Genomic DNA, 18,609 nt, shown 5'->3' on the forward strand with positions numbered 1-18,609 from the left:
TAAATTTAGAAATGTCTCTTTAACATTTTCTCCCTGTGGTATATTCAGTACTTTTTAATGACATATTTATGTTAATAACAAGTTATTAAAAATAATAGCTTTTTGTATGTTTAATATGTGTGCATATATGTATATGTCTGGGTGTTACAAATCCTCATTTTTATTTAAGCCAGTTTGGATAAGGCCAGTGTAGTTTTCCTGTATTTGCAACTATAACATTTAAAACAACTCTTTAAAATAGGAACAAAAAGTCCAGTTACATCTTTTGGCTAAAGAAGATCATCAGAAGCAACTGAATGAAATTGAGAAATACTATGCCACAGTAACAGGCCAGTTTGGGATGGTAAAAGAGAATCATGAAAAGTTAGAACAAAATGGTAGGTGCTGTTCTATTTAAACTTACTGATATATTTAATAGGAAATGTTTAAATGAACTTAATATTTATAATGAATAAATTGAAGTTAACTGAGTCTAGTAGTAGTAAATGGCAGTTTAGTGAATTTTATTTAAATTTAGTGACAATTATATACATTGCATTGAGGCTGTTTTCCTTGTCTGTGTTAGTGATATTTTCCTTACAATGTAAATTGAATATAATATTTTCCTCAATGTCTTTCATGCTGCAGTACAGGAAGCAATACAGTTAAACAAAAGACTTTCAGCTTTAAATAGAAAACAAGAATCTGAAATATGCAGTTTAAAAAAGGTATGATTGATATGTTATACTATTGAATAAAATTATAGTATAAAATAATTAACTATGAAATATTACTAGAAAAGGTTGGGTAGATTTTTGTTATAAATAAAATGTTTCAAATACAGATTCATAAACTTTTGTTTTGATTCCAATAAATGTAATGAATGAATTTGTTCTAACCTATTCGAAATATTGTGTCACCTGTGGCATGCATTTTTCTGGTGGCATCAGTAGCCTATAGGCATTCATTATATGTCGTTCTTATTCGATTCATTCATTCATTCATTCAGTTGAGTATTTGAGTGACTCTATGTGCCAAATATTATGTGGCACTGAGGATACAGGTATGGAGAAAATAAAACATGTCCCTGCTTTTTTGAAGTTTATAGTCCAATGGAGGACTTAGACATAAAACAATCAAAAAGATTAAATAATTTAAAACTGTTATAAGTTATATGAAGAAAAAGTAAAGGATGTAATGACATTATAACAAGTGACATTATTACATTGGAGGTAGAGGGGTGGAGAAGGGAAGAAAATAATGATTTAGGCAAGGGAAATAGCACCTGCAAAAGCCTTGAGGCAGGAAAGAGTTCAGTCTAGTATGTGAGGAACTAGAAAAAGTACAATATGGTTGGAGCATCATGAGTGAAGGAATGCATTGGGCATTTATTGGATGCTAACTGAACATCAATATCCCTTTTCTACTTCCTAAACTCATCCGGATTTTTATTTTGATGCCTCCAGCTTAGAGATGAGCCCTAAACTGGCAGAAGGCCATAAACATACTTCCTTCCTCCGTCCATAGCCATTGGTTCAGGAGTGGACAAAGGGCCTTGGGTAGTGTTTATAAACCAGAAAGAATGTAAGCCCACTGTGGCTCTCAGTCATCCTACAACAATAAGAAGCCAAAGAGGACCTGACAATGTGGATGCCAGATTGGTATTGTATAAAGAACCCTGTTCTTGGATGACATTTTTGAGTCCTTGGATTGACTGACCTTACCCTTTTCTTGCCTTTTCTGACTTCTCAGTTAATGGGGGCCAATAAATCCTCAGTTTTATTTAAGCCAGTTTGGATAGGGTCAGCGTAATTTTCGTATATTTGCAACTAAAAGTATCCCCACTGATACAAGGGGAGAGTGGTAGGAGAGCAAGAAGTAGGCAAGGTCTTGTTCTTTCTACAGAGCATGGCCTCCTGTTTCCTCTTCTCTCCTCCCTTCACTGCTCCATCTGAAATACCACTTTGAACCACCTTTTTGTGTCTTAGAGAATTAAGTACCAGTTCTTACTGACCCTCAATAAATGCTTTGAAACGACATTTACTAAGTATCATTTAAATGTTTATTTAAAAATTACAGTTACTTACTTTGTAGTTATTTAATTTATTGGTGCACAAAATATCTTCCATTTCTCTCTCCAGATCCAGACTTACCCGTCCTTCTCTCTTTGTAAGGCTTCCCGATATAGACTGCATCAGTGTCCCATCTCTTCTGGCTTTTTGTTGAGTTAGGCCAGGGCAAGAGATGGGAGGAAGGAGAGTGAATAAATACAGGGTAGGGCAAAAGCAGGTTTACAGTTGTTTGTATGGAAAATAATACAATAATTAATAAATAATGTAAGAATATACTGTTTCACATACTCACACCTGTAAGCCTACTTTTGCCCCACCCTGTATATTTTTCTCCCTGTTCCCTGCCTGTGACAGGAGTTCAGGGTGGCCCTAGACCTCAACACATCACTACGTCTTTCAGGTTGGCCTACTCTAAGTGATGCTGTCTTTCTGCGTTTCAGTAACCTCCTCCTGTCCTTTTGGGTCCAGGGGTAGTGACAGCTCCATTGCTGGTAGTCCCTCGAACTTGCCTTATTTCTTATAGTTTCTTTATATTGTATCCACACCTTTGCAAATAAACCATCTGCAAATTACCCTAATTTATGTCTGCCATCTGTTCCCTGTTGGGTTTCTGAGTATACACTTGATTAGAGCATAACATTAGTAAGGACAAAGATGTGGATTCAGTTTCCTTATAAGCTAGTTGATTCAGTACAGAGAATTTTTTTATTTTTGTTTTTTTAGTTCTCACCCAAGAATATTTTTACTGATCTTAGAGAGGGAAGGAGAGAGAAACACCAATGTGAGAGAGAAACATTGATCAGTTGCCTTCTGTATGCATCCCAGCTGGGGATCGAACCTGCAGTGTTTTGGTATATAAGACGATGTTCCAACCAACAAGACGATGCTTCTCTTACCACCTGGCTAGGACAAGAGAAGTTTCTTTTTTAGTTAAAGGTTACACTCCAAACCTCAGTTAGCCATTTATAAAATATATACTTTGGAGTCAAAAGATAAATGAGTATGAATGATGTTCAGATACATCATTCATTTGAGGAAAATTTAAATTTTGGGTCAATGTTTTCATCTTGATTCTAAAAGATTCTGTTTTTTAAGGGGGGGGAAACTCACCCCAAGCATTTACAGCTTTATGCATACATCAAATTTCACTATTTTTACTTATTTTATTTAATTAAATTAATAAACTTTACTTTTTAGAGCAGTTTTAGCTTCACAGCGAAATTGAATGGAAAGTATAGAGAGTTCCCATATACTCCCTGTGCCCACGCATGTACAGTCTCTCCCATTGTCAACATCCCATCTCAGAATGGTGCATTGGTTACAGCTGATGAACTGCACTACAGATTGTTGTCATCCACATTCCACCGTTTACATTAGGGTTCACTCTTGGTGCTACATTCTCTGGGTTTGGACAATGTTTAATGCCCTGTATCTATCATTATAGTATGAACAGTCGCAGTGTCCTGAAAATCATCTGTGCTCTGTTTTTTCATCCCTTCCTCCCCACTAACCCATGGCAACCACTGATTTCTCTATTAATAGTTTTCATAGTTTTGCCTTTTCCAGAATGTCCCATGGTTGGAGTCATACAGAATGTAGCCCTTTCAGATTGTCTTTTTTTCACTTGGTAATATGCATTTAAGGTTCCTCTATGTTTTGTTTTGTTTTTTTTTCATGGCTTGATTGCTCATTTCTTTTTAGTACTAAATAACATTCCATTATCTGTATGTACCATAGTTTGCTTATCCATTCACCTTCTAAAGGACTTCTTGGTCGTTTGCACATTTTGGCAATTATCAGTAAAGCTGCTATAAACATCTGTGTGCAGTTTTTGTGGGGACATAAATATTCGACTCCTTTGTATAAATACCAAGGAGTGTGATTGCTTGGAAATTATATTAAGAGTATGTTTAGTTTTTGTAGACCTACCAAACTGTCTTCCAAAGTGGCTGTACATTTTGCATTCCCGCCAGCAATGAATGATTATTCCTTTTGCTCCACATCTTTGCCAGCAGTTGGCGTTGTCAATATTTTGGATTTTGCCCATTCTAATAGGTGTATAGTTGTACCTCTTTGTTGTTTTGATTGATTTGTAATTCCTTAGTGACATATAATGTTGAGTATCTTTTCATATGCTCACTTGACCTCTGTATTTCTTCTTTAGTGAGGTGTCTGTTCAGATCTTTTATCCATTTTTAATTGGGTTTTTCATTTTCTTACTGTTGAGTTTTAAGAGTTCTATCTATAATTTGGGTAATCATTCTTTATCAGATGTGTCCTTTATAAATATTTTATCCCATTCTGATTTGTTTTCTTCTTCTCTTGACATTGTCTTTTGCAGATCAGAAGTTTTTAATTTAATGAAGTCTGTCTTATCAATTATTTCTTTTGTGGATTTTGCCTTTGGCATTGTACCTAAAAAGTTATTGTCATATATAAAGTCATCTAGATTCTCTCCTATGTTATCTTCTAGGACTTTTATAGTTTCATATTTACATTTAGATTATCCATTTGAATTCATTTTTGTGAAGGGTGTACGATTATCTAGATGCACTTTTTTTTTTGCATGTGAATATCCAGTAGTTCCATCACCATTTGTTAAAAGATTATCTTGGCTCCATTGTATTGTCTTTACTCCGTTGTCAAAGATCAGTTGGCTGTATCTATTTCTGGGCTTTCATTTCTGTTCCATTAATCTAATTGTCTTTCCTTTCATCAATACCATGATGTCTTCATTACTGTAGCTTTATAGTAAGTCTTGAAGTTGAGTAGTGTCCCCGTCCTCCTGCACTGTTGAATTAGCTATTCTGGGTTTGCCTCCATATAAACTTTAGAATAAGTTTACTGGTGCCCACAAATGATTTGCTGGGATTTTGACTGGGATTATATTGAATCGATAGATTAAGTTGGGAAGAACTGATATCTTGAAAATATTGGGTCTTTCTACCCATAAATATTTTGTTCTTTGATATCTTTCATCAGAGTTTTGTAGTTTTTTTCATATAAATCTTATAAGTATCTTACTACATTGGTATCTAAGTATTTCATTTTGTGGGTTGCTAATGTAAATGGTAATGTGTTTTTGTTTTCAAATTTGACTTGTCCAGTGTTGTATATAGAAAAGTGTGAGGTAATAGAAAATATATGTATTGGCCTCTGTCCCCAGTTCCTGGCACAGAGCTCTTAAAACCCTTGTAATTTTCTAAGTTATAAGAACATTAGGAGCACCTTTTATTCTAATGAGGTGACTCTGGGTGGGCTCCTGGATTGGGGCTGATCATCGAAAGACCAAGCCATGATCAGAAGCTTGAAATTTTCAGCCCTGTTCCTCTGCACTACCCACTTCTCCACAGAGGGGAGAGGGGCTAGAAATCAACGGGCTAGTTAGTAATTGATCATGCCTATGTGAGAAAGCCTTCATAAAATCCCATTAGAATGGGTTCTGGAGAGCTGCCAGGTTGGTGAACACATCCATTTACTGGGAGGGTAACACACCCAAACTCCATGGGGACCAAAGCTCCTGTGCTTGGGACCATTTCACATCTCACCCTGTATATCTCTTCATCTGGCTGTTCATCTGTATCCTTAATGTATCCTTTAACAAACGGGTAAACCTAAGTGTTTTACTGAGTTCTGTGAGCCACTCTAATAAAGTAATCGAACCCAAGGAATGGGTCCTGGAAATTTCTGTTCATAGCTGATCAGTCAGAAGCACTTGAACTTGTGTTTGCCATCTTAACATTTCTTTTGTTCACATCCTAGAAAATTAATAATAACTCTTTTAAATAAAGGAGGAAATGCTATAATTTGAAAAATTTGTCTCTAGTCTCAGAACAGTTAGGACCACTTATTTTTACCAATATAAAGTTGAAATGCTAAATACTCACTGAGTAGTTGTGAATAAGCATGTTTTAGTGATATCTCTTTAGTTCATTTATTTCTTTATTTAATATTTTTATCCATAACTTAAGTGATTAAGTAATCATGCATTTTGGTGAGTATATGAAATATCCAGTTTTTACATTATGAAAACATTATACCTCATAAATTTCTATATTAAAGTATGCATTTTTATTTTTACTAAGTAAAGACAAGTGTTTCACTGTAACATAATAGGCTATTGTATTTCAAATGTATAGTTTAAAACTGACCTGTAGATGGAGATGAGGCTCATGTAAATCCATGGAGAGATACCCTTAGTGGACTTATGAAAAAGGATGAAGAATGTCTATGAACTTTTAAAAGTTCCAAATCCAGGTATCTGAAAGGGTGAGATATATATATATATGCACACACATATTCACAACCAATTTTTAATATTTTAGACACTCTAGATACAATAATGTTGTATTTTGTATTTTTATTTTTTGGAATAAAAATTTAGCTCTTTTAATATTAAGAAGATATGGTTTACTCTAGTAATCAGAGATGTGATGATGCAAAGCACAGGAAATAATTTTAATAAAACATAAAACTTTAACTTCTCTTTACAGTTTTTTATTTTTTTAATTTATTTTATTTTTTTACCTTATATTTTGTATTTTAAAATGTAGTCTTGATTTTTAACTTTACTGTTTTGATTCTTTTTCGGAAGCAAATTGAGTTTCGTAACATTGGTTATATCACTCATTTAAAACTTTTAATCATTAATTGCCCCAGAGATAATTTTTCTTTTTCCTTTATACTGTTTTATGATTTTGTCCAGAGCAGTTAAGTTACTGGTTTGTGATAAGATGGGATTCTACTTTCTGTGGAGCAGATTTAAGCAGACCAAACTTAGTTGTTACATTAAACAAGGTATTACAGTTCTGAATGTGGGGTTCACAATTATGGCCATCATGAAGAATTCCCGATGCTATCTGTGAGCAGCATTCATAAACTCTGCTATTTGTCTGAGTAAACGTCAGAGCACTCAAGGAGATAGTGATATTTAACAGACTACCCCATACCAGAAAAGGAGGGGTAAAGGAGAAAAGGGCACAATATTTATGGCTCTAGGAACTGTAAGTTGTAATTTAATAAGATCAAAGTATGTGCTGTTTATTTGCTGCACTAACAGCTCTGAATAAAATGGTTAGAAAACAGACAATACTAAAAGTTCAAGATATTTAAAAGCTATTAGGGCTATAAAATCACAAGCATATTTTCAGCGGAGAATCATTTCGTGGAGGTCTCTGATTTTAATTTATTACGCTTTTAAGATTAATTAATATATAAGAGAAAAAGAAAGACTTAAGAAATGATTAGTTTTTACTTTTGTCAGTCATATAGTGGGTTTTTACCCCTGCTTGCCCTTCCCACTTCCCTGTTATTTCATAACAATTATTGTAACAGGAATTGATGCATTTTAGAGAATCTCCTATAAAACTTGGCTGATCACAACACCTCCATGTTTTTAGTAGTTGAAAAATGTAGTAAGACATAGAAGTTTGTTGTATTTTGTAACCTTGACAGAAGAAAAAACTTTCAGAAAACCCATCCTCCCTTATTAATTCAGAGAATTGTGAGCCACTTTATATGAACATAAGTTTTAGTCATATACCTCAGCTTAATTGTATTTTATCAATAGGACATTGTGTCTTAGGACTGGACCTAGAAAAGATCACTAGTATAAAACAAGTGATGTAATAATTTACTTTCCAAGTTGTTTAAATGTTTATTTACTTCATACTGGTGTATCTTTAGGAAAACCCAATGCCAAAATTTAAAGGAAAAAATTGGTGCAGGTTTTCTCTTAAAAGTTATCATTTTAGTGCACAAAGAGCAGCTGGAAAACTAGTGTTTAGAAACAGCTTTGAGTGAGGAAAGGTGTACATGATATTAAACCAAATAATTGGTGTCTTATTTAAAAAATAGAATCAGCCCTGGCTGGTGAGGCTCAGTGGATGGAGTGCCATCCTGCGAACTGAAAGGTCGCTGGTTTGGTTCCTGGCTAGGGCGCATGTCTGGGTTGCGGTGGGGTGCCCAGTTGGGGGTGTGCGAGAGGCAAACCGATTGATGTATCTCTCATGCATCGATGTTTGTCTTCCTCTCTTTCTCCCACCCTTCCCCCTCTCTAAAAATAAATAAATAAAATCTTAAAAAAAATAAAAAAATAGAATCACTAGAGCATAAAAAATTTCTTTTTATTGCTCAGAGGATGTTTGACTATATAATGAATAATGATGTAAATATTAGTCAAACATCCTCAAAATTGGGTTGAGATCAAAACTTTGAGATCCTTTAACAGGTATTTTTCCCTTTAACTAAAATCTTAAAATTTTCAGAAGTTAAGCTAACTGATGAAATTACTAGATTTATTTTTATATACTTTTGTATCCATAGTCCATTTAACTATCATACTATATTTTTAGATTTTTATTCAGGGTGAAAATAATAAGACCCATAATTTTTTTTGTTCCGTAAGTGTATTAAGTCAAAGACCACCTGGCTTATCAACTCAAGTAATGTTTTATTATATTGCCTTATTTCTGTAATTGTTTTCTAGCATATTCTTGGAACTGCACTTACAATGCAGAATTAACCTATTTTAAGCTCACAAATTTAGGGTTCTTAATTACAACAGTTTATTACAACAGAAAGTATGCTTTTCTTTTAAAGTTAACATAATGCTAATGATTCATCACCTACTAAGCTTTATTTTTCCATCATCAGTAAGAAAACAACACTGGTCTGTTCACATTTAAACCAGAAACACCCATCTGTAACAAGATGGTCCGCAGGGTGGTGGTTGTTACTTCAAACAAAGTAAAGCCAGCTGGTTCAATCAACGATGAAACCCTCAGCACTATATTATGGAATTCTGCAAATGAACTATGAATATTTTTGTCATTAACAGTAGTCTATTGGCCATCAGTGACTGCTCTTATCAAGTATTTTAATTGCCATTTGCTTTTTGCTGAATAAATGTATCTTTGGTTTTATCAAATGTTATATTAGGTAAAGATACGTTACATATTTTTTCATATGTACATCACTCTTGTGTTCTTATGTTCATCATAATTTTTAGTTCCTCTACATCCGTGCGTGTATTACAGTGCTGTGGTATAAGTATGAAACATGGTACCTTTCCTTAGGAGCTCACAGTCCCTAAGAAAACTCTTATTGCTATCAGCTATGGAAGAATCAATCTTAATTCTTCAAATAAATAAAAGATGTTTACACCACTATTAAGAACTCAGACATTTTAGAAGTAGAGAAAATAGAATCCCTTGGATTTGCCTTAGTAGTAATAATAGGTAACAATGCCTGGCATATGGTAGATGATCAATAAAAATTGTTACATGGAATGTTACATGACAGGTATTTTGTTTTTGAAAAAAATTATATACTGGCCCTGGCTGGGTAGCTCAGTTGGTTGGAGTGTTGACCCAATACGCCAAGGTTGTGGGTTCAATCTCCAGACAAGAAACAACCAGTGAATGCGTAGATAAGTGGTATAACAAACTGATGTTTCCCTCTCTCTCTCTCTCTCTTTTTCTCTCTCTCATCAATAAATAAAAGAAAATTATATATTAATTTTACAAATCAGGAACTTGAGGCAGAATGAAGTTAAGTAAGTTACCTGAGGTTACACAAAAGGAAAATAGAGCCAGGATTAAAACCCAGACAAATTTGGCTCCAGAACCTGTGATCTTACCCATTCTACCAATAATAGTAGCAGCATGAGCAGTTTAGTCACGTAAGTTTCTTCTCTACTTCATTCCCCATTTGAAAGTATATATTTATTAAAGGGAAAAATTGTTAACTGTTTATATTGCTGAACTAAAAGCTCTTTGTATGCCTTGACTCTGCATACCTGTAGACTAGCATATCCCTACTTTGAAGCTCATCATTAAACACTACTTTCTTTGGGCTCTGTCACTCAGCCCTCCTCTTTCTCCAACCAGAGAATTTTTTTCCTATCTTTTTCCTATCTTCCTGTATTTTTTTTACCTCTTGTCCTTCAGTCCTCACTTCACCCAATCCATTGACTCATTCCTGCACATAATTCCTGCATGGTATTTATCATTTATTCTGCTTATTTTAAAAAAAAATATATTTATTGATTATGCTATTACAGTTGTCCCAGTTCCCCCCCCACTCCACTCCACCCTGCCCACCCCCTCCCTCCCACATTCCCCTCCTATAGTTCATGTCCATGGGTCATACTTATAAGTTCTTTGGCTTCTACATTTCCTACACTATTCTTACCCTCCCCCTGTCTATTTTCCACCTATCATCTATGCTACTTATTCTCTGTACCTTTCCCCCCCTCTCCCCCTCCCACTCCCCTATTGACAACCCTCCATGTGATCTCCATCTCTATGGTTCTGTTCCTGTTCTAGTTGTTTGCCTAGTTTGCTCTTGTTTTTGTTTTAGGTGTGGTTGTTAATAACTGTGAGTTTGCTGTCATTTTTACTGTTCATATTTTTTATCTTCTTTTTCTTAGGTAACTCCCTTTAACATTTCATATAATAAGGGCTTGGTGATGATGAACTTCTTTAACTTGACCTTATCTGAGAAGCACTTTATCTTCCCTTCCATTCTAAATGATAGCTTTGCTGGATACAGTAATCTTGGATGTAGGTCCTTGCGTTTAATCTTGGGTAATGTAATTATGATGTGCCTTGGTGTGTTCCTCCTTGGGTCCAGCTTCTTTGGGGCTCTCTGAGCTTCCTGGACTTCCCGGAAGTCTATTTCCTTTGCCAGATTAGGGAAGTTCTTCTTCATTATTTGTTCAAATAAGTTTTCAATATTTTGTTCTTCCTCTTCTCCTTCTGGCACCCCTATAATTCGGATGTTGGAACGTTTCAAGATGTCCTGGAGGTTCCTAAGCCTCTCCTCATTTTTCCGAGTTCTTGTTTCTTCATTCTTTTCTGGTTGGATGTTTCTTTCTTCCTTCTTGTCCACACCATTAATTTGAGTCCCAATTTCCTTCGCATCACTATTGGTTCCCTGTACATTTTCCTTTGTTTCTCTTAGCATAGGCTTCATTTTTTCATCTGGTTTTCGAACAGATCCAACCAATTCTGTGAGCGTCTTGATAACCAGTGTTTTGAACTGTGCATCCGATAGGTTGGCTATCTGTTCCTCACTTAGTTGTATTTTTTCTGGAGCTTTGAAGTGTTCTGTCATTAGGGCCATTTTTTTTTTTTTGTCTTGGCGTGTCTGTTACTTTAAGGGGCGGAGCCTTAGGTGTTCACTGGGCTGGGGTAACACCGGTGGCTGCGCTGTGATGCTTTAGGTGGGGGAGGGGACGAGAGGGAGCAATGGCGCCCGCTTCACTCTCCTCTGGATTTCAATCTTTCATTCTGATACCCACAATCAAACTGGGCCCCTCTGGTGCTGGCTCCCGAGTGGGTGGGCCTGTGCACACTCTAGGCCCCTGTGGGTCTCTCCAATGACCTCTCCTGTGAGGCTGGGAGTCTCTCCTGCTGCTGCCCCAACCCCCACGGGCATTTTCAATCAGAGGTTTGAGGCTTTATTTCCCTGAGCTGGAGCCCTGGGTTGCGTGGTCTGCTTCGCTCCCCGCCATCGTCCGGTTTATCTGTGCGTGAATGTGGGGGCCACGGGGTGCTACCCACTGCTCTGCCTACCCCGTTCTCCGCCACTCTGAGTCCGGCCCTCTCGGTTTATCTGGGCGAATGTGGGGCCACAGGGTCTGCTAGTGCTTGGACTGCCTGCCCCATTTGTCCCACACTCCGCCAGTCTTGGTCCCGCCACAGCCATATGAGTCCTCTCCACCCCGGTGCCCGTCTCCGCCCCTCCTACCGGTCTGGATGAATGTTTATTTTTTATTTCCTTGGTGTCAGACCCCCTTGCCGTTCAATTCTCTATCAGTTCTGGTTGTGTGAGGAGGCGCAGTGTGTCTACCTACGCTGCCATCTTGGTTCTATTCTGCTTATCTTAACTCATCACTTTACTGTTTTCTTTAAAACTAAACCTTTCAGCTGTAGTCATCCCAAGGAGGTGCATGACCCAGGCCACACTGGTGCTGCTTTTCTCTGTTTCCCCTTTGTATTCTCTTTTGCAATATGAGTATAATAATATCTGCCTTTCCTATTTGTATACGTGTAATACATATAAAACAAATGCATAGAAAAGTACTTCAGAAAGTTTAACATGCTATAGAAATTTATGGGATCTTGCTTGCAGGTGTAATTAGGTTAAAATTAAGGCAGTTTTGAAGGATTCAGCTTTTCTGTAGGTGGGTTACTGATTTGTATAGGCTTTCAAGACAACTGAAAGATAGCCTCATTTATGTCTGAATTCCTTATCAGATAGGATGAGTCTGAAATTCTGTCTGACTCATCATCAATTGCTCTTTCTCCCTTCATGCTTGAACTGTATTCTATTTTTACAATGACTAGCTTGCTCCAAACTATTTTCTTCAGATCATCTCATTGTAACTCATATTGACACTTTTTGTTTTTCAGTACAGAATGTTGTGTTTTGTACAAAATGATAAGTATTTAAAATGTAAAATGTATTAATTTTATAACATCTATGTGATAGTTCACGTTTGGTCTTTGGTACAAATAAATTCTGGCTTTCTGATTATCTTTTTTTTTTTCTTGCATTCCTCTAAAGCTCTATTCTAAGATCTCTGTTCTTCTTTTTTCATATTTTTTTGTCTTTCAATTAGCCACACTCCTTAATTCAGTCATTCACTTCATGTGGATGACTTTATATTTATATTTCCAGTCTCAGATTTGTCATAGTCTCCAGTTCTATATTTTCAACTGCCTGTGGGTCATCTCCTTTCATGACTTATTGTAGCTTTAGGGTCAACAGGGCACATATTGGATTGATTCTTTATTCTCCCCATCCCTAACCCCCTTTTCAAATTCATACCACTCTCCTTTCAAAGGAAACCATCCTGCTGCCTGTGAAGTGAACGAACCATCTCTGGTACGTTGAAACTACATTTAGAGGAATGAATCACAGGTAACCTTTTATAATTTGAAAAAACATGAATAAAGGACCTTCTTTTTGAGAACAGTAATAGTCTATATATCTCAAGCTTAATGATTTATGCTTTTAGGCTTTCTTAAGAGTTGGTATCAGAACATTGTTGTTCTCTTGTTACTTATTGTCTTAAATACATTTTTATCTATTTCAGCAGTGAAGCAGACTTTCCATTTCCTTTCCATTTTTATACTTCTCTCTTTCACATTTTATGGTCCCCTTTTTCATTTCTTCTGGCTTCACTAGGCATTCTGGAATCATCTTTTTCCTTCATTCCCTTTGCCTACTAGACAATATCTTCCTTTAGAATGTCTCATGTTTTTCATTCTCCATTTCTCAATAGTAGAGACATTCATCATTTCATGCCTGGATTAAAAAAGTAGCCTTTTAGCCAGTGCTCTTTTCTTAGTTTTTACTCACTCTTTTTGCCAGACTGACTTTACTAAGTTACTAGTTTAATGTATTGCTTCTGTGCACCTGACATATGCTAGATACTTAATATATGTAGAAGGAATGATAGATTGAACAGTTCTTTGCCTATCAAATCAAGTCCAAAACTGTTTCAGCTTTATTGCGGTATAATTGACATATAACATTGTGTGAGTTTAAGGTGTGCATTGTGTTGATTTAGTCCCAGACTTCTTTAATTGGCTTTTCAGAGCTCTCATGGGTTGGCCTCATTCTGCATTTTCTCAAGTTGTTTCCTACTACTTTCTAACAAGGATCTTCAAGTCTCTTTAATTCCACATTTTTGTTGACATTATAATTCTTAATGCTCTTTGCCTTTTTGCCTTTGTATTTGTCCATATCCCCTATCCCTACTTGAAATGCCTGTTCTCAATTCATTTGTATTACATAGAATTGAGGCAGGTAACAGCACACTGGAATGGGTCATTGAAAAAAGTTTGACAAAGAAGCTATTTACAAAGTTGTGGGCAGAGTTAAGGGAAACCAAAAAGGGCTGTGGTAGTTAAGTACTCAGGGACAGAAATAGTGGGGGAATGACATGCCACCTAGCCCTGAAGGGGCAGGGGAAGGAAGCAGATACTGGAAGCTAGAGAGAGCTGTAGGCACAGCTGTAGAAGTGCAATTCAGAAGCTGTGACCTTTCGTAAAGGTATTCCTAATTTATAGTACTGTTGGGGAAATACTTCTATCTCTTTGTCTTTTCAGTATATTGATTTACTGGTGCCTCCCACAGACTGAACCCAACCTGGAGCTACACAGGGCACAGAGCAGTGTGGAGAAAGGAGGGAAAGAATCATGAGGGACAAATGGAGAACAAATGGAACAAATATTCTTCTGATTCTTCAAGGCCTACTCCTTCATTCAAACTTCTTTCATTACTCAAGTTCGTGCTGATTGTTCCCTTTGTACCAGACATTCACTTGTCTGCCTGCTTTTCTGAGAATAAAGCCCTACTTCTTGACCTATGTGGCTAGTTTCGCCCCATTTCTAAAAGGGATATGTGAACTACGTAAGACCAATGAATCCTTTCTCCTAGATTTTGAAATAGGGGTTAAGAGATAATCAGGCGAGTTTCTCTGTGGGTGGCTGAGGCTGTAACATGTAGAACTCCCCGTTTTCTGCTGCTCCTTTCTCAGCTCCTTTGATATCCCACTCTCTCAGTTTTTCTCCTACCTCAGTTGACTGTACTTCTCAGCCTTCTATACTAGCTGTTTTTCTAATCTGTGAGTGTTGGAGTTCTTTGAGACTCATTTGCCATCTTCTCTTTTTAAGGGTTTATGTTTTATTTTTATTTTAAAAAATTTTATTGAATTTATTGGGGCAAAATTGGTTAGTAAAATTATATAGGTTTCAAGTTACAATTCTATAATAGTCATCTGTATATTGTATTGTGTGTTCATTTCTTTTTTAACTAGTGACTAAGTGATTGCACCTGTTTCCATAGCTTTAAATACCATTTCAAAAACTGATACATGAGGAATGTGCTTATTTTAGAAAAAAAGAAAGGTACTAATCAGCACAATGAAGAAAATAAAAATTCCCTATAATTTCACCACCCTGCTGAACCACCTTTTTTTCCTGCAAGAGTTGCTTATCATTATTCAGTTCTTAAATACAGCCTTTAAAAATTTTGTGTGTATTAGTCAAGTCTCTTAACTGTAAGATAATTTTGTCAGAAAAGGAATTTGGATGTTAGTCATCGCAGTCTTGGACAGTGGTCAGAAACAAGGGAAGATACGCAGTGTCCAAGACCACAGCATGAAAGCAGCTTCCACTACTGGGTGCCGTACACCGCAGCTTATGCATTGCTGTTGCCCATAGCTGGTGCTGTTCCTGCTGCAGTGGTATCACTATTTCCCAGGGAACTTTGAAGTTCCTAGCACTGTGCCTGCTGTATACCAACAGATGGATTTGCAACAGTTCTTGTTCTTTTGTGTAGACAGGTGCATCTGATTAGCAGAGCCAGGTCTCATGCTTACAAAGCTGGCATTTCCAGCTTCTCTAGTGGACAGCGGGCTCCTATATTGTAGAGCTCCTAAAATTCAAAGGGAATTCAGATGCTGTGTAGTTGAGAATGTGAAAATCAGATCCTTGAGTATTTAATATAGTTAGCATTCAGAGAACAGCAGTACAGTAATACACACCAATTCAGAAGGTTTTTAATGGTTTATTTCAGGATTTTAATGTGTTTGGATGATATCTGTTAAACTCAATGGACATGTAACTTCACAAATTAAGACTTCTTTTATATTCCCTTCAATCCTATCCTCTACTATGATGCTAGAGTTCTTTTTCTAAAATGCAAATCTTTTTACTTTGTTCTATTCAAAATCCTTCAACGTTTTTTTCCTCATTGCATATGTGATAAAATTAAAACTCTAGTTTGGCCTACAAATCCCTTTCAGTATCTGAATTCTGCATTATTTCTAACCACAATTACCAATATTCTACTCCTCCCCCTTACCCATAACATAACATATTCTAGCCATATCATATTCATTTTGTTTTCCTGAAAAATACCATGCTCTTTCATGTTTCTGTACCTTTGTGCATGTAGAATCTTTTTGCTTGAAATGTCTACTCCTTTTTTGTCTTCTTTGCAAATTATCTTTTAAAAACTCAATTCAGATACCACTTTTCTGTGTAATGCCTTCTTGATGTCTTCAGCCAACTGTGTTCTTCTTCATGCTTCTGTGCATTCCCATAATATAGCACTAATCACATTGTGTAGTAATTATTTCTTAGACAAATCTTTTATTATTAGATGCTAATGAACTTGGGAATTTATCACCTCTTTATCTTGGAAGATTTTTGTTGGATAAGTCATGAAGGAAAATGTCCTACTTCTGGTTGATTAGTGTGTTTAGTTAGTGCACTCTTTTTAAGAGCAAATATCATGCACTCTATCCCTGTGTCATTGTGTTTGCCTATTCCATAGTCAGAGATAACGTTCTCACCTTGGCTGATTATCTTGCAATGGAACTAGGGGAAGTACACCTTGATGGACCAGTGGTGTTATCTTGATATGTGGAATATAGTAAATTATGCTGATAGGTTAAAAAATGGACTGTAATACTGTCAGAATAGCACCTTGCTTTGATGAAGTGTGTATATTAAGTTTTCTCTTTCATGTTTCTTTTGTGAAGGAACTAGAAAAAGTAACCTCAGACTTGTTAAAGTCCAAAGTCACATGGCAACATAAGATGGGAGAAGAAAACATCAGTTTAACAATTAAAGAACAGAAATTTCAGGAACTTCAAGAAAGACTCAACATGGTATTTAATTAATGAATTCATGTTTATAAAATGTATATTTTTGTAAAATTTGTGAGAATTTCAGGAAAATACAAAAACACTCCATCTTTGGAAAGTTAATGTACACAGGGAAGAGGGTGTTATATATCTTTTTAATTATTAGCAGGACTTTAAGACAATGAAACCATAATAACTTTATTTCCACTTTAGCATGGTGTCAGATTATCTTATGGTACAGTGGTATCTCCAGAAAAACTTTTGGAGATGAGAAATTCTGTTAATTTAACATTAACACTTACAGGTCCGCACCAGCCTGTATTTGGTCTCTAGTGCCATCTTTAGTTCACTAGAGTCACTGCTTCAACAGCAAACAAATGTTGGTTACTCATGGCTGGCCAAGTTGGTTGAGCACTGAATGAAATGTAGAATATGCAGAACTTTATATATCATAACCTAAAAATATTCAATTTTCTTAAGGAATTGGAATTAAATAAGAAGATGAAAGAAGAGATTACCCATATTCAAGAAGAAAAACAGGCAAGCAATCATAAGATATTTTGGAAGCCAGTAAATACTTTAAAAATATTTATAAATATAATGTGGGGAAATAAAGTTAAATAACAGATGGCGCCCTGGCCGGTGGCCCAGTTGGTTAGCGTGCCATCCTGATACGCCAAGGTTGTGGGTTGGATCCCCAGTTAGGGCACAGACAAAAAGCAACCAGTGAATGCATAAATAAGTGGAATGGTGAGTCAATGTCTCTCTCTCGCACTCTTTCTCTCCCCTCTCCTTCCCACCTTCCTCTATCTAAAATCAATTAAAAAATAAAATAGCAGATGGAATCATGCTTATATCAATTCCTAGCACATCGTAAGCACTCAGGTGTATTGAATGGATACATGTGTACATTTTAGACCAGGTCTCTCACATATGCCCATTGAAAAAATAAATCAGGGGAGATAGGGAGAAATGTTTGTCAAAGGATACAGACTGCTATTATAAGATGAGTAACTTCTGGGATTTAAGGTACAGCATGACTTCAGTAACATACTGTATTATTTACTTGAAAATTGCTAGAAGAGTAGATCATACATGTTCTTACACACACAAAATGGTAATTATGTGAGGTGATAGAGATGTTAATTAATCTTATTGTAATCATTTCACAATACATACTGTATCAGATCATTAACTTGTACACCGTAGACATACACAATGTTATATGTCAATTATATCTCAGTAAAGCTGGAGAAAATATTACATTAAAATATTTATAAATAAGTAACAAAAAGAATAAAAATGAATCCGTTTTTTCCTTGATATTTTAGACTAGTGTTAATCCTGGCAGATAATTATTGAAATATATATATATGCTAAGAACATATGTTTACAGGACATTATATTCATTTGAATCTATGTTTATAATTCTTCTATTTAAGGGGAAAAAAGGTACATAAAGGAAAAGTTCTGTTTCTTTTTTCTCTTCTGCTTTTCCTCCATTTGGTTCTGAAAGCATACCATGGCGTCCTAGGCCATGAGCAACGTGACATTTTAGTAGGGATACGTTTATGAGTTTGAGGGTGAGCCAACAGAAGTTTTAGTTTTGAATTCTTCACATTTCCCAGTAGTGTCTCAGAATCCATGGTTCATTTCAAATGACTTTAATTATTTGAGGAACTCTTGGAAATAGTACTTTGTAAGAAATCATGCAGTATAAATTCTTTTAGATATTAAATTAGTAAAATGTGTCATTAGCTTATTTCAGTATATTCTCTATTATGATGTTGAAATTAAACTATAAAGTTAAGTTAATAAACTAGAAAGTATATTTTAAGAATGAGATTACAAACATCCTACTATCTTAAAATTTTCTTAAACTGATATATC

The 18,609-nt window shown here is 35.8% G+C and overlaps 1 protein-coding gene across 1 annotated transcript in view; it reads left to right on the forward strand.

Moving 5' to 3' along the window:
• CCDC73 (coiled-coil domain containing 73) overlaps positions 1-18,609 on the forward strand; it is a 69,344-nt gene that overhangs the window by 32,266 nt on the left and 18,469 nt on the right. Inside the window, exons 8-11 of the mRNA XM_024558846.3 lie at positions 242-377; positions 628-707; positions 16,615-16,743; positions 17,200-17,259. Coding sequence (XP_024414614.2) covers positions 242-377; positions 628-707; positions 16,615-16,743; positions 17,200-17,259 — 405 coding nt within the window. The remainder of the gene's footprint in view (positions 1-241; positions 378-627; positions 708-16,614; positions 16,744-17,199; positions 17,260-18,609) is intronic.

Source organism: Desmodus rotundus, chromosome 5, assembly GCF_022682495.2.
Source record: "Desmodus rotundus isolate HL8 chromosome 5, HLdesRot8A.1, whole genome shotgun sequence".
NCBI classification, from domain to species: domain Eukaryota; kingdom Metazoa; phylum Chordata; class Mammalia; order Chiroptera; family Phyllostomidae; genus Desmodus; species Desmodus rotundus.